Raw genomic sequence first — 25,912 nt, 5'->3', positions numbered from 1 at the left:
GATTGATGCAGAATACTGTTTGTCACTCATCGAGTCCATGCCTCAGAGGCTGAAAGCCGTTATAAAAGCCAAAGGTGGTGCAACTAAATACTAGTGATGTATTTTGAATGGTCTTTTGTTTATGTGTTTTTCATGATTCCATACTTTTTTCCTCAGAATTGAGTGATTCCATATTTATTTCCCTGTGTTTGGTCAATAAAAGTATTATTTACTGACTTTCACAATGTTTTTTCTTCATTTCTTTGAGTGTTCCTGAAAGCCAACAAGTTGCACTTTGGAATGACCTTATTATTGTATCATGTTTTTGATCTGAGTTTGTTTTACAGCATGAAATGTCTGAATGAGTGCTCATCCAAGACTGGTGATTCCATACTTTTTGCCAGGGGTTGTAGAATATTATATTGCAAAATTAAAGTTTTGAGCAGAATATTTGTGATAGTCCCATGCAATAAACTCAAGCATCATTTTGAAGTTGCTTTTTCTCTGCACCATCATGCTTTTGTTTTCTTTTCTTTTGCACCATAAAGCCCACATTGCAAACTTTAAAAGTCTCACGTCGTTAGCTTTAAAGCAGCTTGTGGTTACATGAAAACGAAAAGCTTTCAGTCATATTTGAAAGTGTTGCTTTGTTCGATCTGAAGTGAAAAGTAGGTGGAATTTTCCTTTTAGTGCACTTGCCCACACGGTCCACTGCATTCCTGGTTACATAAAAAACAATTTCAGTCAAATCACCTTGAGTTTTATTCCTGTCCTTTCCCAGGAAGCAGAAATGAGGAGTTTACATGAAAACAAAGTGCACAGATTGGGTAAACAAGTGCCTCTCAGTTCAGGTCAACGATCATAATTTGGAGTTTTATGACCGAACATTCGAGGAAAGAAGCTCTGAGGTCATTCCCACGTGTTCCTCTCATCCGACACGAAGAGTAGGGGATGTGGACATAACTGACAGCTGGTTCAAATTAGGACTTTGTCTCAAACACGCGCACACACACACACGCAGAAAGGGTCAGTGTCGGGGTGTGTTCTTCCTGAACTGCAGTAATAAAGAGACATTGTTTGGCACCGGGAGACCTCATTGAATTTCACGAACAAAAACACACACACACACACACAGAAAATTACAAGTGTGGAGATGGCTTTGAGATTCCAGAGAAAACACTGTTTTGAAATCTTGGCTTTTCCAAAGGTCTGCAAAGGTTTTCTGGTTTGGCAGCGATTTCAGAGCAGGAACATGGATCTAAGTCTGGACAGAGTTGACCACCACATTCCTCCACTGACCCTGAGTTAAACTCAACAAAGAACAATTATCGTCCTACAGCATTTTGAAATCATTTCTACTCATCGTTCAGCTCTGTCTGTCTGTGAAAGTTAAGGCTGTTTGATGTTTATCTTGAGCAAAACATTGAAAGGCTAAAGCTCTGATATGTGCAGCTGTCTCAGTCACTCAGATTGAAACATTTGGCTCCTCAGTGAACATTTGTCCTTACTGACTAAAGGTTCAGTCATGTTCTTTACTCCTGTGGTTCTCCAGTAGAATAAAAAGATGATAAGCCCACATTCAGTTGAATTCAAGCTCCTTTCCTGACCGGTTTTAAAGAAATTTTGTTTTAAAGGGTGAATTCATATTTTCTTGCACTTCCTGTTTCTGTTTTACACATCACTAAGTACTTTGCTGAGGTCAGGCATTAAAGAGTTCAAGGATAAGATTAGACAAGCAAATATCTGAAGCAGCCTGTAGTTAAATATCTGATGCAAAACACACATGCTGGGCTGAACAATCCTGCTTTAAAAGTGTTCCTGGTTATGTATAAAAATAAAAAGTAGACATATATTTGTGTTCATACCCAGCAACACATTTTAAAAATTGATTTCAAGATGTGTTTTCTGTTAAATCTGAGCCCCCCACAGGTGAGAATCAGTCCTGTTGTTTCTTTCTTCTGAATGAAACTTGAAGCACTTGTTGATCTGATTAAATGGACACACATATGTTCACATGACAGCTTTAAACTGCATCAGTTCTGCAAAAATGACTCAAGTTTGCGTAACAACAACATTTCTGCAAGAGGGAGGACTTGTTTTAACATCTGAGGTTGAGGAGTTGCATTTTATAGGAAATATTTCAAACAAGAAAACAAAAAAGGGGAAGCACAACGTCAGCAAAAGAGAGAAAGGCAAAAAAAAAAAAAAAGAGAAATGCTGCCAAAAAGCCCTGGGAAATGTGAAAACAGGAACAAAGACGCAGGTAGGACGCAGAGTCCTGACTGGAAACACGGAGGAGACACGTGAAATGAGCTGAAGTTTGTTTTTGAGGCCGAACGAACTGCACAGATCAGTAACTCCCAAAGTAAAGCAGGAAACAGACAAAAGCAAAGAGCATGAAATGAGTTCATTCAGTCCTGAAAGCAACTTCACCTCAGACTCTACAGAAAAACTAATTATTGCTATTTTATTATAACAAACCAGTGAATTATTCATGGTTAAATGTGACCATTTTACAGAAACATGGAAGTGGCAGAATCTTTTTGTCCTTGTATTTTAAGCAGGTAGAGGAAATTCAGGATAAAAGAAGACGAATAGAAAGAAATTGAAATTGAAAGTAAACCTCTCAGAGGCAGGTTTTTCTGTATTTTCTTTTAGCCGTGATAGAAAAGGTTACCCTGGCTTTATAAAGAACATCATAAAACTTTTTTTTAGTGCTTTTTGTTTCCTTGTTTGTTAATATTTGAAGTCCATGATCTGGAGAGGCCCAGTTCATGCCTGATGCTGTTCCAGCGTGCGTGTTTTTCTATCCAGGTGTGGTTTTACTGCATTTGTTTGGCGGACTATTACCACACTGGATGATGAAGTTCTTGGCACTTTCCAGGACGGGGATTAAAACCTGGCAGCACTCTTCTGTGATCAAATTGACAAACAATTTTTTATTTTTTTTGCCTGAGCATAAAAGAAACCCTTCAGATATTCCTCTGAAAGCAGGGCAGCTACACAAACTGGACTGAAAGTTAACCAGTTCCCAAACAAAGCTCTGAATGATCTTCAGTAAGCCAGGAGAAATATCACTCAAAAGAAAGGTCTGGTTTTATGGAAGCGAAATATAACAAAACAAAGGGATTTTTTTCAAAACTTTCAGTGTTTAAAGAACGCACTAAACTCTGTGAAACCAGGTGTGGTTTTGAGGTGCAAAGTAAAGACAAAACCACTTCAAACAGCACAGTTTTAACACCACGATGCACCAGGACTGTAAACACAAGGTAGTTTGCTTGCATCCTTTCGTTCCTATGGGCTTTAAAATGCCTGCAACCTTTAAATACTTGAGAAAATTATCAGCCAACTACATTCCGTTGAACCGCCAAAGCCACGAGGCCAATTATTTCGTCACCACAACAACAGATCCATATTTGTTTGCCCTGAGCAGTTTAACGGGTGAGTTATTACACGATGTTTCCACTGAGGCGAACCTTCGAGCTTCGAGCCCAAAACATCACAGGAAACGACAGCTGATGCTTAGAAGGACTTGCACGAAGAGCAAAACAGATTCATCTTTCAAGTTTACACAGCCTGGTGGAAACTAACTTTTTGTTTTATTTCTGTGTTCCGCAACTTTTAGAAACGCCACAAGTTCACCAAAAAAGGCAACAAGAGTCCGTTATGACAAACTGTTATTCGCTTTAGGGAGTAGAGTCATTTTGTTAGTCAGAATTAAACTTTGTGCTGTTCTAACATTTATAAATGACCCAGAAATATGACTTCACAAGTGGCATGCAACAGTGCAATAAAATCTGTGTCATTTCCAGTATTTTTTATCTATTTTCCATGTGACTAGATTTGTGGGAATGTCTCCATTGCATAACAGTATCAAGAATGCTATGGGCTGTAACATGAGAATATACAGCAGGTTTCGCTCGGATCCTTTCAAAGAGCTACAGCCGGACACAAAAAATACATTCATAGAATATAAAACAGTGGGGAAATAAGTGTAAGTGTCAATACTCTGAGTCCTGGTCGGGAACTTACCTCAAATTCCTGCTGTGGAGCAGATGTGTGAGCGAGTCTGTTGGACGCTGGAATGGGGAGGAAAACGTTCACATCCAGCTGACGTCAGGATGTGGGATGTGTCCCCCGAAGGAAGCTGAAACTCAACACATGGAGTTCAACTTTAGGTGCTGCCTTGAATAAAAGCCTGCGCTTCTATAATGATCCTATAATGTTCCGTCGCCCCAATAAATATGCAGCTACAAGTTTCCCCCTCAGAGGTAGAGGGATCAGTTTAGTCAAATCAGCCCTTACCTTTATTTTTTATTCTCAATCTTAAGAGAAATGTGTTGATTCATACACACTCACAGTGCAGCCACAGGTTGTCTGAAGACATTTTGTAGCTGTCTCTGTAAAAGTTAGATTATGAACAAGTTTATCTTTAAGCTGTCAGCAGAGTTCTCCTGCAAAATGGGTTTTCTGGCATGTTAAGAAGCTGTTCTCTGGAACCCTGCTGGTCATTTCCCACTCAAGCTACTAGGACATGAGCCAGCATTTGCTGCATTCAAGTGCAGTCGGACATACCCTAATTTACACTAAATGTTGGCATAAAAAACAGAAAATCATAAACATTGAGATAAGCTATGCGTCAGGACTCGGATCACATTCAGATTAACTTTGAAGGCTGGGTTTCTCCTTCATATTTGTTTTTATTTTGCATACTTAAGGTGATTTGAGCTGATAGGAACTACTTTAACGAGCATACGCTAGCTTAAACATTTGCTTGTAAACTAACAATTTTAGTTTTTAACATCTACCACCATTTTCCATATTAAAGCAAGGTGGACTGATGAATCAGGGTTCATCTGGAGGAATAAAGGAGATGAGCCAAAAGGGAAAACTTTTCAATTTATTGGTCCATTTATGTTTCAGCCCTCACTTGTGGTCAAGAGATACTGAAAGATTTGGATCCCAGATACATGAGGCCAGGAGGAGCTCCGAGCAGAACTGCTGCTCCTTCCAATCAAAGGGAGTCAGCTGAAGTCATTGGACATCTGAGGATCCCTACTGGACGCCTCCGTCTGGAGGTTTTCTGGGCCTGTCCCACTTGACGGAGAGCCTGCAGCAGATCCAGACAGTTTATGAATGTAAGTATGAATGAATGAATATATTTATGGTAATTTTGTATTTTTTTCTATTTATGTTCATTCATACAAACTAACAACAAACAACATAATTTTAATAATCATTAGTAGTAGACACATTGTTGTGTGAACACAGTAGTAGATGCTGTGAGAAAGGTTTCTATTTGTAATACATTTTTTTTTTGAGCATTTACATTTTTACATGTGACTTCTAGGAAACATTTACAATCAAACTAGAAGCTTGAAATGCGGTTGTTTAGTTTGTCAATATTTCTGCTATTGAAGTAAGGGGAAGTTTGGGGATTTAAAAGTGGTTTGTTTACAAGTTATTTATAAGTAAGAATCTGACAAACTTTTCCAAACAAATGAATTATGTTCTATTGTTTTTTCTAATAGAATAAAATCTGTTAGCAACAGAGGAAACAATTTTTTTTTAACCTTTATTTTTAATCCCACTCTTGGCACTGGCTGGGTTCCGTTAACATGAATACTGGCATTTTGTTTGTGTGTTACAGCCTGTGCTTTTGTGCTTTGCATTAAATCAGCCATCCATCCATTTCCTTTGCCTGCCTGAGCCTGTTCCTGTTCGGAGCTGCACAGACAGGGTGCATGTCTCCAGCTCTCACCGGGCGAGAGGCAGGGCAGGGCAAGGCCACACAGAGACAAATGAGACAATTATTCATGCTCACATTCCCACCATCCATTCATCCATGCATTATCTGCTGCTTGCTCCTGATTCGAGTCGTGGAGGCAGCAGCTTGAGCAGAGAAGCCCAGACATTGATCTCCACAGCCACCTCTTCCAGCTCGTTTGGCACGATTCCAAGGCGTCAGCCAAAGAGACATAGTCTCTCCAGTGTGTCCTGGGACACCTCCCTAGGGAGGCTTCCACTGGACATCTTTACCAGATGCTCAACTCACCTCAACTGGCTCCTTTCAACGTGGAGGAGTAGCGAGTACCACTCTATTCTACTTCGAGTCCCTCCAAGATAACCGAACTTCTCACCCTATCTCTACGGGTGAGGGTAGGAACTTGGACCAACTTGTAAATAGAGAGCTATGCCTTGCAGCTCAGCTTCCTCTTCACCACAAGCACAAAGTACGCAGTACTGTGGATTTATTGTCTGTTGATCTCACACCCCATTCTTCCTTCACTCGTGAACAAAACCCTGAGATACTTAAACTCCTCCACTTGAGGCAGCACCTCACCTCACTCCCAACCCAGAGAGTGAGGATAGAGGACGCAAAAGTCAGAGTTAGACGGAGGAGGATGAGTCGCTGAGGAGACCCCTGAAAAGAAGAAGGAGAAATAAATCAAAACTAATTTATGGAGATTTTTTTAATGCACTAATTTAAAATAATAATAAAAAAATTTAACATTGAAAAATACAGAGAAAAAGCTCACATTTGTCCACTGCCTCAAATCAAAGCGCTGAAGTGCAGATTTCCGAGGTTCATCGAACGCAGCATGATGTCATCAGGAAGCTCCAGCGGCTCCGACAGACGCGTTTGGGGTTTATCCAGAGGAGCAGCTAGCAGCTGGTGTCCCACGGCTTCACGGCGAAACGTGCTGCCTCTCTGCCTCTTTTTGTCCTAAAGGCTGAAGAAGAAGAAGAAGAAGAAGAAGAAGAAAAACGAGTTTACAAGATGGGTCCGAGTCACTTCTACCTGGTTTTCCTGGTTTTCCTGAAGTCGGAGCTCCTGTCCGCTCAGGGTGAGTGAAACCGGAGGGGCTCGACGTGTTTGTGTTTGTTAGCAGCTCTTTTGTTTATTGTTCGCGTTATGTTGCTTGTTTCTTTGTTTCTTTGTTTTTTTCACTCATGTAACGTAGAATAATATAAAAGGAGTAGAAATCTTTTTTTGTGGCTGCCTGTGTGAAACGGGTGATCTGAGGTTTAGTGGGCGTTTTGTCGCAGGGAAACTCGGGAACTAGCTAACAGTTAGCTGCGGAGTTAGCTGCGGATCCTGCACCACAAGGATGTTTGGTCTGTAACAAACAAACCACCATAAAAACAAAAAAACGAGCTAGCATCACATAGACAGACTGTTACTGACTAATTAGGATTTAATTTGCACATAGACGGGCTTTAAATGTTAAATTATGCGGCGCTGAGTTGGGCATTTAACTTGAAGAAAAAATATGACTCATTTTCCTGCAACATAAGCTGCCAAACATGCCGCACTTCGCCTAAACAAAATGTGCTTTAACACAGAACAATTCAGCTGTTGAAAGCTTTTGGGGTTTTCTCCATTTCCTCTTTAAAGTTTTCAGTATTACACAACTCTATAGTTATCTATTCCGTTACATTTGGCTGCTGTGTTTTTTTTCTGTTTTACATAAACTAAGGCAAGGATGGCTCCTTGATGAATAATTACCAAAACCTACAGGAGTGCACATCAAATCCCTGCAAACCTACAGAAAAAAAAAATTAAAATCATATAATTTGGAACACTCAAAGAGTTGAAAAGAAAATGAACTCGTGATGCTGGATGTAAATGCTTCGTCAGCCTTTGGTGCTTCCCCAATTCTTCATTTTTTTTAAAGTCAGTGCAATCCCTTAAAACCTTGAAAATCATCTCACACCCAAACCACTTGCGTTATTTCGAGCATTGAGAAGGGCTTCTTCCTGCAGAGCGATAGTAAAGGTTGTCCTGATAAGACAGTTATTTTAATCATTCTTTTCTTCCTCATTAAACCACAACACCTCGGTTGGAACGGTGCTCAATCATTGTTTCTTGTATTGATTTGTTGCCCACCGTTGCTTGATGTGTATACTCTTTTGGTTGGGATATTTATCGCGCAGACCATTTATCCTGGCGGGGCAACGAAGCCCACGATATTATTGTTCTTTGACATCATCCTGAGTCATCGGCTTTGTTCGATTATTAAGTATTTCAGTCACTAAATGTTCTAATGAAGGTGGGAAAGGTTTCAACACGTTTAATGTGGCTCCTGATTTCATCATCAAAACACTGTGTAGGATAATATAATTGAGGACGATGGCGTTCAGATATAAAGAGTGGTGTCTGTCTCAGCTGTGGGGTTTTAATAATACATGGAGTTATGACTGGACTCTGAGGTGCAGATGCTAAACACTCGTAATGACTCATTACATCAGTAAGAAGCTCCACAGAGTGCCTCGGTGGACGTATTCACACTCCTTGAACTTTACCGTTTTTGTCAAGTTACAGGCGCGAACTTTAAAGAATTACTGGGGTTTAATGTGACAGACCAACACAAAGTAGCTCGTAATCGTGAAGTGGATTCAAGGTTACAAATAAAAACCTTTAAAAGTGTGGCATGCATTTTCAGTAACCCCTATCCCTGAACACATCCCCACTGTGAAGCATAGTGGTGGCAGCATCATGCTGTGGGGTTGCTTTAATTCAGAAGGGACAGGGGAGCTGGCCAGAGGTGATGGGAAGATGGATGGAGCTAAATACAGGACAATCCTGGATTTAAAAAAAAACAAACAAAACAACCTGTTTGAAGCTGCAACAAGAGGTTCACCTTCCAGCAGAACATCGACCCGAAACATCCAGCCAGAGACAGAAAGAAAAGATATTATCGTGTTAGAACGGCCCAGTCACAGTCCACACCTAAATCCATCTGAGAATCTGTGTAAATGTGGTAGAAACACCCAAAAGGACTTGCAGCTGTAATTGCAGCAAATGGTGGTTCTACAAAGTATTAACTCGGGTGATGTGCAGTGGTGGTTTTCCACCACACGTAGGGTTTCTGCGTTTAGGCCAAGAAGTTCTGTTTTGGTCTCATCTGAGCAGATCACCTTCCTCCACGTTTGGTGTGTTTCCTACGCGGCTCGTGGTGAACTGCAAACTTCTGATGGCTTTCTTCTTCACACGCCTCCATAAAGGCCAGATTTGTGGAGAGTTCAGCTAAAAGTTGACCCGTTGACAGTTCTCCCTGCTGATCTGTGGATCTCTGCAGCTCCGAGTGATCATGGGGCTTCTTGGCTGCTCCTCGGATAAACACTCCCCTCCCTTGGCCTCAGTTTAAGTGGACGGTTTTGGAATTACAGTCAATGATCCGACTAATTTTCATTTTATATACCTTTTCACCTAATTCTGAAGCTGTGTCCAGACAAATGTACTATTTGTAAATATTGATGAGTCAGAGAGAGCTGAGACTGACCAGGCGCCAGGCTGATGCCCTCAGACCTCCTGCAGTCTGTGGATGTTGATAATAAAGATAAAATCAGCTAATGGCTAAACAAGAGCTGTGTGTGTTTTGGAAATCTGAGATGATCAGACTGCTTAAAAACACTCACAAGATAAATTATAAAAGTATCTGAAGATTAATTCATATGATATATTCTTGTCAACAGGTGTAAGCACATCACTCCCATCTTGGTGTCCCTTCGCTGGCCCCCCTGTGCACTAATTAATTTGAAGCTTCTGTTATTTGTCTTTAACTGCTTGAACAACCTTGCCCCAGCATATCTACCTGAGGTGCTTCAGCCTTACTGCCCGCCCCGATCCCTAAAACTGGGCTGCAGCTCAGAGGTGACGGAGCATTTTGCTGTTGTTTGCTCCAAAGGCTCTGGAACAATTTTACCGTCGATTGTCAGACAGGTCTCCTCTCTTCTTGTTTTTAAATCTCTTTTAAAAACACACTGATTTTGTCTTGTATAGCACCTTAAAACACACCTGCTGTGAACCTGCTTTGTGTGTTTTGTATGTTTCTTTTCTTATTGTCTTAATCTATTGTTTATCTTATTGTGCAGCACTTTGGCTACCTCTGTGGTTTTTAAAACGTGCTATAGAAATAAAGTTAATTGATTGAATTTCACCTTATTAACATAATGGGGATTGTTTTTGAAAGCTAATGGAAACAGTTGTTGGTTGCTGACTGAAATGGAGCGTGCAGTTGAGGATTAATGTTTGTCAACAGTCTTGTTCACTAACAGTTTATCCCAAAACAGGAAGTTTTATTGTCAAGATCTGAAAATAGATACTTGAAGTGGAACGAAATCCTTTCTGAAGTTCCACCTTTTTAAAAACTACAACCTCAGACCATTTTCCTCTGGTGTCATGTGACTCATTGTCAGTCTGTCCAATCCAGGGAGGATTTATTGGTTCAGTCGACACAAAGAAAGCTGATGGTGTTGTTTGTTTTTTGTCCACCTCAGCTGCTTTACTTCACCACGAAGCTGCCGCAGAGTTGGACACGAGACTAATCCTCAGTGTTGCTCAAATCTGTGTTCAGACGTTTACTTAGGAGTTTGTGGAATCGGTAAGAACGTAGTCGGGCTGGCAAAGCAGCTTTCCTGCTGCAGCTTTGCTGTTGCATCTTATTAATTTCACCCTAATTTGGACAAACACGTTGCCAGCTGTCCTGGAGAGATGTCGATTTAAAAAGCCTTCGCTTTCAGAAGCAACTCCGAACGAGGGTTGCAAAAGTAGCATATCACGTTTTTAATGTTTAGATTTATACCTTTTTGTTCCAGCACTTACAAACTGATGAATTATTCTTTCACTTTGCACATGTGAGCTGTGAGTCTACTTTTTATTTTATTTTTTGTCATTAAAATTATTGAGTTTTAGCTTCTGGAAGTGTTCTCTAATAGCTGCTATTTGTACTCAGATAGTTTGTGTGCAAATTCTTATTTTTTTTTAACTTATTATGTATTATTATATTGTGGTTTGTGCTGTATGTGTTGTAAAAGTGTTGGACTTGCAACAGATAAGTTGCTCTCCATGTTTGAGCCTTCTGAGATATTTGTTTTTGAGTAGTTTGGTCAAACAATCTGATGAGTCACTGCGCTCGACAGAAAGAGCCACATGTGTTTGGGACTTTCCTCTGAACTTGCTTTTTCTTTTTTATTTGGCTCAGGTGAAACCTTCCCATCCCAGCTTTACGTCAAAGATTTAACAAACCAAAACCCAAAACAAAAAGTAGACCTGTTTTATTTTTTTTGGAGGTGTGCTGAAAAAGCCCCGAGCACTCCTTACTGAGCCGCTGCCAGTTCCACAATTTAAAAGAAGTGAAATTCACCTCTGGGCTTGTACTGTAAGTGAGTCAGAAACAGAAAGTAAAAACTGGAAATATATTTGAGCGGAACTTACTTAATATATTGAGAAATCAATTGAAAGCTGTAAAATGATTACTTGGCAAATAAACGTGTCTTTTCAGTTTTAAAAAACATATTAAAGTGTTTCGGACATAAAACGGGGAAACGGGTGAATTTAAATCTTTTACATTTTAGCATTTAAAAAATGGGCTTTCACACAGTTTAATTTATAACAGATTTTAGCAAGAAGATAATAAAAATACCTCAGTTTGAAAGTCTTGTTACTCCAAATTTAAAGGTAATATTTTATACATTTTAATACAACCAAGTAGTTCTGATGGGTCCTAAATTCAAAGTTTGGTAAAGGATCAATATTTCTAATGATGAACGTTTATTTATTTATTTTATTCTGCCTGTAGTGGTGTACATTTCTGGGACTAAACAGCGACAAAATACTTTATTTTATAGTTTATAGTTGTTGTTTTTTTTTCCTGGTTTTGATTCCAATCGAGCATTTTTTCTTTCACTGAGTCAGTATTACCGTTAAATTTGTTACTGTAGTCATTCTCATTGTTTTATTCTCTTAGACCTTTAGAGACAGAAATGATGCGTTGTTTTTGTAAATGTGGGGCTAAAGAACAGGATCGACGTTGAGTCAAACAACGTGGACCTTAACGTGCTGGACCTGTCCCAGCACGTTAAGGCGTCGCCGGCGCTTCGCTGTCCCTCTGAGCCGTGCACACGCGTGCATTCAGAAAGAAGAGCCGTCAGCTTAAAAGCCTGTGAACCGACAAAGTAATGAGGCTGCGTGACGCGTTCAGTTCGAGCTTCGAGCTCCAGGCTACACGTTTCTTTGACCCACTTAGTTCGGGCGACACGCTTTACAGGAAGGACGTGCGAGTGTGTGATTAGGTGTGTACACGGCATAGTTATTCTCACTTTTCTTTTTAATTTTACAAAGCATTTATGGCATCAGTCTGTGGATGTGATTAAACATTCTCTCTGATCTGAAAGGGTCGAGTAAGTTGAACTTGACTGAACGTTCAGATGCGAAGACACACAAACGAGCTTTAATCCATTTGTGAAAACAAGCTGCAGAGAAACGTTGTTTTGCAGCGCGAGTAACCTCGTTTTTCTGACTGATACCATCTGCTTTCTCTTCCTGCTTCTGTGAGATTGTTTTGCTTTTTCAGCAACATTACCCTGAGTCCTTACAGCCGCTCCTGATTGTCTTTACACGGTGATAAAAAGAACTCTGCCCAGAGAAATACTTGTGGTTAAAAAGCCTCCGCTGGGCTGTTGGTTTTTTGTAGTTTGTAGCAGAGCTTGTTGTCTTAATGACTTATTGAGTGTCTAAAATTCAGAATAATAAAAAATTGCAATTAATATCTGGTGTCAATATTCAACCCATCACACAGCTACAAGTGGAAACTACACTTATGTGAATTTGTGATGTGTGTGAAGTTTGTGGTTGACAGCCTCAACAACCAACTTTTCTTCTGTGGTTGACACTAACAGTAGGCAAGCTGCTCTTCACTTCTACACTCTGTGTGTGTGTGTGTGTTTTGGTGGAGGGTGCTGTCACGTGAAGCCATATGGGTGTTATTTCACAAGTGGAAATGAAACTAAAATGTGTGTTGTTGAGTGTGTACTTTTTTTCAAACTTTACGTGAATCATACACGGTTTGTTTGATAACTCATCTGACAAGATTTACTGAAACTCGCCACTTTCATGAGCTTCACATGAAGTTATTTCCTAATTTCTGTGACTATTTTTCTGTTTTTCATTATTTTTAGCCAACATATAGTTACAGTACCTGTTGTAACAGTAATAATAATAATAATAATAATGAACGATTCTGGTTCTATAAGCAGTGTAGAAACATGTGGAGCTCCATTAGTCTTTCTTCATCAAAACACAAAACAGCTTTAAAATTCTACATAGCTCTGGTTTGAAGAGGAGCTGAGATTTAAAATCACTGTGTGTGTGTGTGTGTAGATTAGCTGTGCCGTGAATCATAAATGTAACGTAAAACAAAAAAGGGAAGTAAAATCTCAGACGTGTACCGGATAAACAACCAGCCTCCTCAGAGCCCTCTGCAGTAAAACGATCTACTCCTACCGCAAATTCAAAATGCAAGTCGGAGCAGGAAAAGGGAGGATTGGGAGAAAGCGTCGGCATATTTCTGCTCGTCTTTGCTGCTTTGGATTTGAGGATGTTTGTGCTCTGGCAAGAATGTTAGGAAGCTGCACAGAGGCTGGTTTGTTTCCGGGTGGCCGTGTTTGCCTCTGAAAGCTGAGAAATAAAACAGTCTGCCGTGTGTTGGAAAATGCAGTGAAGACTGAGGTTTGTTAAAGATGTGTTGTACAACAGCCCCCTCTAGTGGTGCATTTTTTTTTTTTTTTTACTAAACCCGAGTCCCAGGCTTCTCAACTCCCTGAAGATGAAGGCATAGTTAGGGTGTTAACTCCTTCTGTATAATGTTTTTGTACAACTGAGACAACTCACCTTTAGGTGAAAAAGCATGAAATCGTGGTTTTCATTTGGCGATTTCTTATCCGGTCCTGTGTCTGTGTTTCTACAGTGGCGCCACCAGCGAACGTGACCCTTCACTGTCATAACCTCGAAAACATCCTGAAGTGGGACTACGAGCAGATCCCACCTGGGCTGAGATTCAAAGTGATTATTCGCTCAACATATGAACCGGGCAGGTAGGAATTTGCCTTTTTTTTTAAAAAAAAAAAGGACTTCTCAAATAAATCTCTGCTCTTCACTTTATAAATGGCACAGACAGTCTACAAACTTGTTTAAATATTATATAATTTCCCCCTAACATTTTCAATTGATTTGTCCAGGTTATATTTTGCATTAGTGAGATGATTTATCATATTCTTGTTTGTTTACATCACAGAAACCAGGCATTTTAACAGGGGTGTGTATGCTTTTACACCCTCGGTATGTAAGGAACATGCATTTGTGCTTCTTTCTTTATTCATATTAACTCGTATGAGCAATTTAACACATTCTGTGAATGTGATGATGGGTAAATCAAAATGAACAGCTAAACTTGTCTATAGTGAATATTTTACACGGTATTTGTAATTGACTAATAGCGATGTTACAGTGTGTCACTGTTAAATGTTTAAAACAAGCAAATCATATGATTAGAATTTAAATCCCTATAATGTGTAATGGCAAACAGAAACAAATAAATAAACAGGAAGGGTTTTAAACTTTACAATATGACCAGGTCCGATGCTTTCAAATGCCTTCTTCCAAAGCTTAACACAATTTAATTTTCTTTCTTCCTTATTTGTTGTGTTTCTTCAGTTGTAAAAAAGTTGTTTGGGTGGACCAACCTCCTCTCCAAGCTAACCTGTCGTTCCTCTCTGATCCGGACTTCATGTTCCTCCTCCAAGTAACGGCTGTGTGGGGTCTAAACGAGTCGGCTCCCTCTCCTTCAAAAGGCATCTCTTTCAGCTACTTCACCAGCGAACCGGTAGCTCAGAAATGTGAGCGGCCATTTTCAGCTTTTATTCAGCTTACGATGACATTTGATTGGATGATTTGACACTTAAAAACGGCAGCAAGCATAAAAGAGCGGCTTTAAGAGACTGTGTTGCTGTAATAACTTGTTGTTAAACGTTCTTGTCGGGGTCCCCAGGTTCCGTGGACATGCCGTCTGTTCATGTCGAGCCTCAGCCAGACGACCACGTCCTGTTTCGCTTCGAGCATCCCTGGCTGCTGTACCGCGACAAGCTGTCTCAGTGTACAAAACGGGGGAATAAAAAAAAAAACAAGGAACCACTTCCCATTTTCAAATACACTGTTAAGCTCATCGGCAAGGTCAGGCTGCGCACAGTTCACATCTTCTGGTCGTGTCTCAGCACATTCATCCAGAAGCCGTAATCTTGTTTGACGTTGTTCGATGTGGATTAATGTTGCATTGAAAACAAGCCTTTGTGTGCGCAGGGACAACCTCACTCCTTCGAGTGTGAGGAAGAGGTGTGTCAGAAGACGCTGCTGGCCGATGCTGCACAGGAGAAGCACTGTCTGCAGATCATTGGAGAGCTAAATAAGCTGTCGGTCAGACCACAAGGAGACTACTGCAGCCAGCCGATAAAGGAATCACACGTCGGTCGGTGAAAGCTTCATCCAGTGTCTGTTAAAGCATAAAGCCTCCTCCAGCTGTAAACTTACTGATTTTTGGTATTTAATCCAGTAACGGGTAGCGTCCATTTGTCAAAACTGGTTTCATTAGTGTTTTTTTTTTATTTTTATTAATAATTCTGTTGAACTAACATTTAAAAACGTTCAAATTTTCATTAGTTTCAAGTAAGTTCAGTGATCTTTTTGTGAGGTTTTCTTTCTTTAACAAAAGAAAAAAGTAGTTTTGTTCTTTTTCCAAAACATTCCCATAGTCTTTTTAAGGTTTACAGATGTAGCAGCTTACTTATTTGTGTGGGTTTTTTTTTTATCCAGGTCTCGTGGCTGCCATTGTAGTCAGTGTTGTGATCGTGCTGGCTCTCATGTTGATTGCCTTCATGGTTTATCGCAAAAAGACAAGCTCCTCACCGTCTTTACCTACTTCTATTGTAAGCAGAGTTGGTCATATCTGGGGTTTATTCCAGCTGATGTTTTTAAATTTCACTCCTAACCATTGAATTCTTCTTTGTGTTTAGAAGCCGTTCACTTCACCAGGACCCCAGCACTCAGTGCCACAAAACCCGGAGTTGGACGCAGTCACGCCTTCCTCACCTACATGTCTGCTAACCGACTACGAAGGGAAGGAAGTGGAACCAGACACCCCCGTGCCGAATGGATCAACAGGTTATGACGGACGCATGCGCTTAGGGGTGTTTCCTAACAGCCAGAGCGCGTCCGAAGGCTTGGAGGAAGGGAGCGCGAACGGCGAGAGATCCGCGTACATGCAAGGCAACAGCTTGGAGGATGAGGATGAGGAGGCTGAGGCCGGTGAGGAAGAGCTCCGCTCTCCTTACGAGAGACGTTCGGTGCTGGTGCAGCTGGCTCCTGATGATCGCACCGAGGGATACCGTGGCTGAAGGACAAAGGGAAGGTTTAGACCGTTTCCTGTTGTTGTTGTTTTTTTATTTTTTCATTTTTTTTTATTTCTTCACCATCCAAGAAGAGAACCAGTCTCTTGTCCGGTTGGATAATTTGACCCTTCACTGACGTGTAGAAGAAGGACCACAAGCTGCATTTTACTGATCTAACATCTAGGATGTGAAACCCATCCGCATGATTTTAAATGTTGCTTCTACAAGCTGTGGGACGTCGTGGTCAGGAGTTCAACAGATGCTGGAGAGGAGCAGTTAAAAAATAAATGAATAAAGTCACCAACATTTTCCCAATTTAGATTTTCCCAAATCTACAAAACCAAATGGTCCCTCATCAGTTTCAGTCATAATAACCCTTAGTCTTTTAGTTATAAAGAAAAAAGGACCCAACTCTAGTCTTCTGGGTAATCTTTTGTCCGTCTTACTCTTTAAGTAAGAAGGGAGCTAAGGAAAGGTGGAGCATCGTAAACGATTCGCTCTGTCACCCTGACTGTTCAGCACTTTCACTAAATGTGCCAGTTATTCACGCTGAAGGTCCAAACCTTTGAATTACTGCTCGACATCTGCATAAAGGAACAACCCATGCATTCCCTCTTCCCAAGTGGAGTCCATAACACACACACACACACACACACGAAAGTTTTTGCGACTACTTGCACTCCCCCCCCCCCCCCCCAGCATTCAGAGTTGGTTTCCACGCACGGCGGGGAAGCTGTTAAAGTAGCCGCCGTGGTGGCGCTGGAGCGTCATTACTAACACGGTGGCGGTGGAATCTAAGTGCACTATGTTGTGTGACCCTTCTGATTTCTTTGGACCTTTTTAGTGTTTAAGATGTGAAGCTGTTGATTTGAACAATCAAAAGCCGTCTCTGTGAAACACGGAGGAGCTTTGGCGGTGAAATTCAGACTGAGTCGGTTGTTTTAACCTGAATCAAAGGTCGATGGTGCCTTTTTTATTTCTGCTTGAATCCTTTAAACACGGACTTCTGCTTTTCTGTTTTTATTCTGTTTTAGAAATGCTGCTTCAAACTTTGACTTCAGCTGTATTTATTTTATTTTTATCTTTTTAAGCCAACATTGATCAGGTCATAAAAAACGATGCATGTGGATTTATCGATCTTCAGCTCGTTGTCTCATATCGTCAGGATGATTATCAGCCGTGTAAAATATTATAATGCTGAATGACTGTTTAACTGTCTTGGGTTACATGAAACAAAGTGGAGCAAAGTCAGAAAGGAAGCCATTAAATGCTGATTTACAGAGTTTTGTGAATAATTACAAACCCTGAGCTTTTAGTGAAGAACAGCATTTATTTAATCCCATTTTTTTTTGTTGAGTAGGACTTAACTTATTGCTTTAAATTTGGGAAAAGTGTCCTTAAAAATAAGCACTTTGATTAGTTTCCTGCCTCTGACTTTGTGTTGTTTATGCCAGTATTTGGTATGAGCCTTTAAGAGCAGGGAGACGATGACACTTTTCTGTTGTTGTTGTTTTTGTTTGTTTTGTTTTTTTAATTGGCAAAGAAGAGAGGAGCTCTGGAAGTTTTTTTTAAGAAAAGCAATAGCAAACCCTAAGGGAACAAAAAGCAGAGAAAGTGGTTTTGATAGAAGCAGAAATGAACAAAATGGTCAAAGATGTAAAAGCTGGAATCGAAGTTCAGAAATATTTCAAGCCAGTGCTTTGTTTCTGGACGGATTGAAGTTTTATAAAGAAACTCTGATTGAGTTGACTTTAGATCAGTTTTGTTTCCAAAATTACAAAAAATATAAATGTATATATATATTTTGACCTGAGGGAATGTATCTTACCAGTTTGTGTCACTGGCTGAAGTTTAAACGAGTCTTTGTTTTAAAATGTCACGTTTAGTAAACAGAAATGAAACGGTCCATTGACGCAGCTAATGTGGCGTTAAACACCAACAATGTCAGTTTCCAGCAGTTGTTAGTTGGGCTTTCACAAAGCTAAAACAAAATAATCATAACTAACCGAAAAAATATCCACGAAGCATAAAAAAAGCCAGACTCCAACCACGTGCTGCTCTCATCTGAAGGGCTCTGTGGTGAGCCGAGTTTTGTTCTCAATGAAATGTTTTCGGTGCGATCGCGTGTAAATGATCCTTTCTCTGTTGTTTCCTGTGCTAATAATAAAAACCATTGTTTAGAACGCGGTTGTGTCAAGAATGTTCTGTTTCGGAGAAACGAGCTGCCGTAAGGAGAAACTCGTTCCACTTCACGAAGGGAAGTTGGCATTTCGGTTAAAATTGCGAAAATCGGGTTATTGCTTTAGGAGCGGCGGCGCTGGTCAAATCAGTTCATCAGAAGCGCTCGCGTTGCCTTTATGGGAAGAGGCACGTCCGCCATGACATTTGAGATCATTCCGCGGAGTTCGTTCCTCTAATTTACTGTATGTGACGAGGAAGACTTCTTTTGTCAACACGTTGGTTTGTTTCCTTCCTCTGTGCTGTGTCGGGGGTGGGGTGGGGTGGGGCTGAGAGACCTTTTCGTGCTTCCAGTTAACGGTTTTTATTATTTGTCCTCTCTTAATTGTTGAGGTTGCTCAGGGTTTCTTGTAACTTGCCCCACTGGTTGCGAGCTTCCTTTACGTCTCTTAAATCAAACGAAGACCTCGCTCTCTGTTCGCACTCAGAGCACGTGACGGGGATGATGCTCAGCTGCTGCTCAGTACATCACTGCAGCCGTTTGCAGTGGGGGTTTTTTGTTTTTCAGCAGCTGCGTTTTACTCTTTCGACGCGAACGAATTAAACACAGCAATGCAGAAAGTTGAGCTGCAAGGACAGAAGGCGATCCTGTCGCCCCTGAGAAGTAACCCGGATCGGGTTAACACTTTTGACTGAACACCAGAGCTTGTGTTCATATCAGCAATAAACATCTGCGAATGAGCGGCGCAGCTTTCAGCGGAAAACAAACCTGATCAGATGTTACACTTTCCAAGAACTCACATGACTTTATTGCGATGTAATGCAATAATAAACCTTCCCAAATTTTTTTTTTTTTTTTATAACGATGTAAAAACCCAGACACGTATAATAGTGAAGTTAACAGTGACCTCTAATTAGGTTCCTTAGTTCTTGAATTTGAGGATGGGAGATTTTATTAGAACAGTGCCATGATTAAAGCAGTACCTGCTCGTTTACTGTTCATGAGAAAGTTAAAAAAAACTAGTGTTGCTCATTAAGCAAATGTGAAATACTGATTTATCCAACCGTTTTTAGTTTGTTTTGTCCAGGACAGAGCTAATAGCTCAAGCAGAGAGTAGCTCCCTCTGAGATTAACCCTCAGCTGACCTCGAGCTTAAATTTCGGCCTCCGTGCCGGACGCCCGGAGTGCCTCTGCTGGCTCGTTTTGATGCAGAGGAGCAGCGACTGCGCTCCGACTCTCTGCAGAAGACCCTCGCCCACTGCCTGCAGCGAATACAAAAGCGTTCAAAGTGAAACGATAAGCCAGATGAAGCTGAATCCAGATTATTAAGTATAAGTGTGATCTGTTTGACAATCTAACATGAACTGTTAGGCTCAGGTTTGACGTCAACATGCTAATGTGTGTGTGTGTGGTGACAGTAAGGCAACCCATGACCCCTTACCGCCCATCCACCCCCCCTCACTTTGTAACCTGACGCCGGTCATGTTACAAATTGAACAAAGGAAAAAGCCGGGGTGGGCTCAAAGACCTCGTTCACACCATAAATGGTCCATGCGTTGGCATTTAGAAAGAGGAAGCTGGCGACGCGTTAAAGGTGATGAGGCGGCTGAGGGTAGGTGCATCAGACCGTCGGGAAGTGTTAGTCAGCATGACTCACCTGCTGCTGGGAGCAGTGCTGCTGGGGAACCTGGGCGCCTGCGCCACAGCACAAGGTAACGTTCACCCGGCCGTTCTGAGCCTCGGCCTTTAAAGGTTCTGAGACGCAGAAATGCAACGAGAGAACCACCTTCGTTCTTAGCTCTTTATCTAGAGAAAGGCCGGCCTTATTGTGCCGCACGAGCATCAGGATGAAATCATTACTGGTTTTCTTTGTTTTAAAAAAAGAAGCTTTACAAGATCCTAGATCAGATTTAGTGTTTTGCTGTGCCTCCTTTCTTTCTTTTGCAAAAAAAAAAAAAAGAAATATTCCAGGTCCTTCTGTTAAGAATGACAGACTCGTGTTGTCAAGTTACACATTTATACTTTCAGGTCTTTAACTGATAAGAGTAAAGAGATGATAAGAATTCTGCTGAGTGTCTCGTCTTGTTCCAGCACTGATCAGTTTGGCAGGCAGAGCTCCAGATAACTAAATCTGAGGGTTTTCTGTAACATTTAAAGTTGGGACAAACGGTAACAATAAAGAGGTAAAGCAAAGGATGACAAACAGGCTGAGCAGAGAAAACAAAGTAAGGTTAGGAATAAAAATAAGAGAAAAACAGAAAATGCTTAAAACTGATGACTTCCATCTGCAGTTGAGGAAAGAAAATGTTCTACAAAAACATTAATATGAAAGAACTTTTATTTCTTTTTCTTTACTTAAACAAAAGTACAACTCTGTACCTTCCCCTCATGAGATTAATGACTATATTTTTTTAAATGTCAATGATTTCTGCCACTAGTCCTCCCAAAGTTTCTGAGAAGCCAAAGAAAGAGCTAAAGACCATAACAATAGGATCCGCATTTGTTGTTGTTAATCCGTGACGCCCACACGGCCGTCTGTGTACGTTTTACTTCTTTCTTTTGTTTTGGACTTCAAAAGTCAAAGGTCATGTTTGTTTTGCATCGCGCAAAGATCAGCCAAATGCTTCACAGTCGAGTTAAAAAGAATTCCGGCTGAGGAACGAGGTCACAGGAAAAAAAAAAAAGAAAGGTAGACGAGCAAAAAGCACAAGATTCTTTCAGTTATTCATAAAGCCAGGAGGGTCCAGTTTAAAATGGCCGCTCATCCTGTGAGGATCAGTAATCGGTGCCGTTCCTCCACCAACCAGCAGCCTCTCTGATCTGTGTTCGCCTGAATCCTCCCATCGTCCCGTGAAGTTCATCCTCAGTGACCCCCTGTGTTCCAGAGATGCTCACGCCGCCATCCCAGGTGAGGTTCAAGTCCACGGACTTCAGGAACGTCCTGCACTGGACCCCACCCACCAACAGCTCCTCGCTGCTGTATAACGTCCAGTGGAAGATGTGAGACCACACACACACACAGGTTTCAGATGACAGGTTCAACCCTAACCCTGAATAAAAGCTAAATGTTAAGCCGCTGGAATCATTTCCTCCCATTAATTTCCTGCTATTATCAAACACGGAGATGCAATAGAGCTACTTCTTTAATTGTCACAGCTTTTTACCTAACTCATTAAAAACTACTTCTTAACGATATTTGGCAGAACATATAAATAGTAAACTGAAAACAGAATATTGAACTGAATGTAGTAGCCGAAAGCCAAACAGAGGACAACCTTTTTAAAGGAAGTGAAGCGGGATCAGTGTATTTCTGCAGGGAAGCTTTTCTGTAAATAAAGTGAAATATTGTGTTTTTGCAAACACTAAACCTCACAGCAGTATCCCCAGTCAAGCTGAACGTTGTGGTATTTGACTGGCTGAAATAGCACAAAGTATGCAGAAGAAGATTGAATGCAAAAAAAAAAAAAAAACAAGACCTACAGAATAAACAGTAAACAGGAAGTCAATACAGAGTGAATGCTGACTCAGCGCGCACACAGTTGTGTTTCAGGCGGCAATAAAGTTTTAAATCTGAGTTTAGAAATCCGCTGACCTTGTCTTTGCCCCCCACCCTCAGCTACGGGGAGCCTGATTGGCTGAATGCTGAGAGCTGTCAGGGGATCCACAAGCGCCACTGTGACCTCAGCGGCGTCACCTCCAAAACCAGCGAGTGGTACTACGCCCGGGTGTGCGCTTCCTCCGCTCCCTCCGGCAGCAGGTCGGCCTGGGCCCTGACCCCCCGGTTCAGCCCTCGCTGGGACAGTAAGTGGTACCAAAACCTCTCATCACCATCATCATCATCCTCATCATCATCTTTCAAACAGACCCAGCAACACAACCTGAAAAAGACCACTTTCTAAAAAACAAAACAAAACAAAAACATAAACAAGACAAAACACTATTGGCTCATTTTTTTAATTATTCATCCAGATTTTTTCTGCAAATTAACTCTGTGAAATGTGAACTTCCGCAGCCAAAATCAGCCCCCCTTCGCTGAGGGCGAGCGTCTCCAAGCAAGGCATCATGGTCCAGGTGAAGGCCTCCCGGGGGCTGGTCCGCAAGATGCACCAGAACCTGCTCTACAACGTCTACGTCATCCACGCCAACAAGAGCGAGGTGAGCCAAAAAGGAAAACAAAATACGAGAAAATCTTAGGTTGGTCCAGTCCAAAAAAAAACAAAATCATTTGGAAGTGGTGTTTTAATTACAGCAGGACAGCCGACACTCGTCCGTCTACATGATCACTTAGTGATTTAGGTTCGGTTACAGGTTGGAGTTTTTTTGGGAAACGTTCCTAAAAACGATCTGTTATCAAAGATCGCATCAGCAGTTATCAGTAAAATATCATTTTTTGCTCACTGGGTGCCACAAACGGGGGGAAGTCTCTCACTTATAATGATGACTTTCACCAAAAACCGGACACAAAAGTAAAAACAAAATCCAGAAAATAAACCAGAAAAAGGATGACGTGACTTCAACAAATATAGTTTCTTTTTTTTAAAAAAAACAACCTCCCACTCAAGTTATTACTCATTTTCACTCTCTGAGTCACAGACTTTTGAACGTGATTGCACATCGGCACAATTATAAAGATAAAGAGGAAACGAGAGCCGGAGAGGAGACGGAAGAGGAAGAGCCAAAAGAAGAACAAAACAACTTATGGCCCCAATTTTCTTTCATATGTGTCAGTGTGTCAGTTCTCACTGTCTGCATCAGGATGGCAGCTCGGGTTTACTTTTTGTTTTTGTGTGTGTGTGTAGTTGTTCAAGCTCACAGTTTGTGCAAATGTCTTGAGTTATCTGCTTTCAAGGAGCCAGAGTGTGTGTGTCTGTTAGCAGAACATCTCAGGAACCACTGGAGAACACTTTCATGAAACGCTCAGAAAGTAATCATTAGATGTACGTCTACAGCTGATTTACTTAGGGAGCCGGTCCGATTCAAGATGGCCGACACACTTAACTGAGCTTAGAAGACACAAAAATGACTATAATTCAGTCAGTTTTACAGACATTGCGCTCAAATTTGGCACAATTGTAGCTGAGAGTCTTTTGGAACAGTTATTCAAGGACTACTCATTGTACATAATCCTTAAAACTTTAGCATTATCAGTTGAAGTCAGCCATGTTTGTCTGTTAGCAAAAGATCTCATTGACAAGTGGGTGGATTTTAATGAAATGTTCGGGATCAAATCACTGCTTTTAAATCTACAACTGATTAGTTTTTGGTGTCAGTCTGATTCAAGATGACTGCCACAGCTGATGAACGTCAGCCAACACAAAAATGAGCATGAATCAGTCATTTTAACAGATGTTGATGTAAAGCTTGGCATGGTGGTAGCTGAGTCATTCACAGCACACACTCTGAGCGGGACATCCTGCAATATCACAATATATTTTTTTAAAGACCCACTTTTCCTCCCCAGGAGGTGTTTGAGGTGAACTGTTGCTCCGAGCAGCTGATTCTGAGCAAGATGAACCCCAGGACTAAATACTGCCTCCAGGCACAGACCGTCATCCCCTGGCACTTCAAGAGCAGCGACAGGTGCGCTGCAAAGTGCGTCAAGACGCCCTGATCACCCAGGTATGGACACACACACACACACACCTTTCCTTCAGCCGCAGGGAGAAGCCCCTGTATATCCGTGAGAACGCGCTGCGGCCGTCTGGTTTGTGGCGGCGCTGCACACACAGCGGGGGAAAGGCGAGGAGTCGGGTATCGGCCGGCGCAGAACCGTCGCCCGAAGCTGCGAGACATGAAACAAAAAAATAAAAAAAGGAGGGAAAATGAAACTCCTGCAGGAGAAACCTCCCCTCTGCCTCCCCTCGCCCCACCCTGGCCACTATTTTTAGATCTATGATGGCATTTAAACTGATTTGAATACTTCCTTTTTTGCGTGCTTCACTATTTTAAGTATTTTCCTTCTCCTTTTTATTTATTTATTTTTTTTATTTGTCTTCGTTGCAGAGGGACACCGATTCCATCCGACTCGTCACTACGGCTTTAATCATCCTCACTACCTCGACCGCGACGAAGATCTCTGCTTGTAAAAGTGGCGCAGTTCACGATTTATTAAAGGTTCTCATTGCAAACTGGGAAGTCACCCTGCCCTAAATCAAACGGTGCATCTTGACTGGGTTCACTCCCAGAGTTTTCCAGATATCTTGATGTCTGGTTCTGAAATGCGGGTCCGCACTCAATGCAAACAAAGCCCTTTTCGTCTGCCTACTTTACTCAACAAATACGAGTGTAAATCTGCTAACACGTCGTAATCTGCCCTCTATGACCCGCTTTCGGCGGACCACAAATTTTAATTTAAGGACACAAAAACATCGATATGAGGGAACAATATGATCAGTTTTGGGCTTGTCTCAATGACATTGCAATGAGTACCTTTAACCCTTTAAAAAAAGGGCATTTTTTTTATCCAATCTGCTGCTGCTCCTGAGAACTCAAAGAGCTCACGGAGTCTGGAGGATGTTTGCTGATGAGACTGAAATCAACTTATTTAATATTTTATCTTTGTTTGGTTTTTTTAGGCAGCAGCACCTATTTTAGCTGCAAAACTTTCTGTTTAAATGTTATTTTTTCCAAAGATTTGATACTACTTTATTTAAAACTAATATAGGGGAATTGTTTCTGGAACAAAGTTTTAACAAAGTGACACTAAGCAGCTTCCATTACGGCAAAACCAGTCTGATCTGTATTTTATCCACATACTGCCAAGGTAGACCAAAAGCTCCTTTTATCTTTTCACCTTAAATTAAAGATTAAAGTTAATTTTTACTGCAGTGAATGGTTTTCTGAATGCTTATTCCTTCTATTCAAACTAAAAATAAATCAAATAAAAAAGCAGCACTTGCCTTGATTTAGACTTTATTTCAAAATCTTGATAAACATGATACTGTTGATCGATCAGGCATGAAGTAATAACCAATACTGTAAGGATAACAAACACCGCTCACTGGGCCAGAAGCCAAGCCTGACGCAGTCAGCGGGACAACGAGTGTTCAGTGACTTTCGACGAAAACAAAAAAACAAGAAAAGCTTAAAAACAGCAGGTTGTGTCGTCAGATCTGCTGACGATCGTCACCAACGAACAAAAGCGGCCAGTTCGGTTGGAGGTTTTGGGTCCGAATGCAGGAGGGAATCGGAATTTTGGTCCCGCAGTCAGAATCCTGACTGCTTCCATCGGCGTTCCGGCTGCAGTGCCGTGGCTTCATGGGAATGTTGAGCTGATATTAACTAACCTCACTGAGACAGTGGTGGGGTAAAACGGACAGAACCAGGGGGGATTCCTCGCAGGAACCGACCTACAGACAGCACCTTTAACAGTCAGAAGGCTTTTACAGTGTTCCAGAGGTCATAAAAACAAAAAAAAAAAACACAGAAACAGGGACACTTCATATTCTACACAATCAGAAAACATCTCAGCAGGACATGACAGGAACATATTTACACCGGCTGCTCATTCAGAACTTTCTGACAATTCAT

At 41.3% G+C, this 25,912-nt stretch overlaps 3 protein-coding genes and 1 long non-coding RNA gene across 6 annotated transcripts in view; 2 read left to right on the top strand and 2 right to left on the bottom strand.

The window, feature by feature from the left end:
- The window catches only part of si:ch73-52p7.1 (uncharacterized protein LOC100321084 homolog), a 9,755-nt gene extending 5,586 nt beyond the window's left edge, over positions 1-4,169 (bottom strand). The window contains exon 1 of one of the 2 annotated variants that reach the window (XM_017429258.3): positions 4,012-4,169. The gene's annotated coding sequence lies outside the window, so the exon portion shown is untranslated. The remainder of the gene's footprint in view (positions 1-4,011) is intronic. The other variant, XM_017429268.3, reaches the window with a different exon arrangement.
- Positions 4,170-4,954: 785 nt separating this feature from the next.
- On the bottom strand, positions 4,955-6,634 carry LOC119616669. Its single transcript, XR_005232635.1, has 3 exons — positions 6,519-6,634; positions 6,035-6,403; positions 4,955-5,089 (listed from the first exon to the last, which is right to left on the bottom strand). It is a non-coding gene; the product is annotated as an uncharacterized LOC119616669 (long non-coding RNA).
- ifngr1l (interferon gamma receptor 1-like) lies at positions 6,622-16,892 on the top strand. The gene is made up of 7 exons (NM_001361173.1): positions 6,622-6,827; positions 13,731-13,857; positions 14,477-14,658; positions 14,811-14,992; positions 15,119-15,284; positions 15,629-15,741; positions 15,829-16,892. The coding sequence occupies exons 1-7, from the start codon at positions 6,761-6,763 to the stop codon at positions 16,207-16,209; spliced, it is 1,218 nt and encodes a 405-aa protein (NP_001348102.1). The 5' UTR covers positions 6,622-6,760; the 3' UTR covers positions 16,210-16,892.
- A 1,825-nt stretch (positions 16,893-18,717) lies between these two features.
- Positions 18,718-25,276, top strand: il22ra2 (interleukin 22 receptor, alpha 2). 2 transcript variants are annotated; one of them, XM_017429502.3, is made up of 6 exons: positions 18,718-20,094; positions 21,268-21,382; positions 21,999-22,183; positions 22,395-22,537; positions 23,844-24,001; positions 24,386-25,276. In XM_017429502.3, the coding sequence occupies exons 1-5, from the start codon at positions 19,980-19,982 to the stop codon at positions 23,991-23,993; spliced, it is 708 nt and encodes a 235-aa protein (XP_017284991.2). In that variant the 5' UTR covers positions 18,718-19,979; the 3' UTR covers positions 23,994-24,001; positions 24,386-25,276. The 2 variants fall into 2 exon arrangements, with proteins under 2 accessions (XP_017284991.2, XP_037829357.1); XM_037973429.1 differs by having other exon boundaries at positions 18,719-20,094; positions 21,190-21,382.
- The last annotated feature ends 636 nt before the right edge of the window (positions 25,277-25,912 follow it).

This window comes from Kryptolebias marmoratus, linkage group LG22 (assembly GCF_001649575.2).
Source record: "Kryptolebias marmoratus isolate JLee-2015 linkage group LG22, ASM164957v2, whole genome shotgun sequence".
In the NCBI taxonomy this organism is placed as follows: domain Eukaryota; kingdom Metazoa; phylum Chordata; class Actinopteri; order Cyprinodontiformes; family Rivulidae; genus Kryptolebias; species Kryptolebias marmoratus.
The sequence above is the reverse complement of the archived record's forward strand: the minus strand, read 5'-3'. Positions and strand labels throughout refer to the sequence as shown.

Coding starts and splice junctions, on each gene's coding strand:
- ifngr1l (NM_001361173.1), top strand. CDS start 6,761: ATGGGTCCGAGTCACTTCTACCTGGTTTTCCTGGTTTTCCTGAAGTCG. Junction 6,828..13,730: donor GGAGCTCCTGTCCGCTCAGG/GTGAGTGAAACC, acceptor GTGTTTCTACAG/TGGCGCCACCAGCGAACGTG. Junction 15,742..15,828: donor CGTCTTTACCTACTTCTATT/GTAAGCAGAGTT, acceptor CTTTGTGTTTAG/AAGCCGTTCACTTCACCAGG.
- il22ra2 (XM_017429502.3), top strand. CDS start 19,980: ATGAGGCGGCTGAGGGTAGGTGCATCAGACCGTCGGGAAGTGTTAGTC. Junction 22,184..22,394: donor GTTCAGCCCTCGCTGGGACA/GTAAGTGGTACC, acceptor GAACTTCCGCAG/CCAAAATCAGCCCCCCTTCG. Junction 22,538..23,843: donor TCCACGCCAACAAGAGCGAG/GTGAGCCAAAAA, acceptor TTTCCTCCCCAG/GAGGTGTTTGAGGTGAACTG.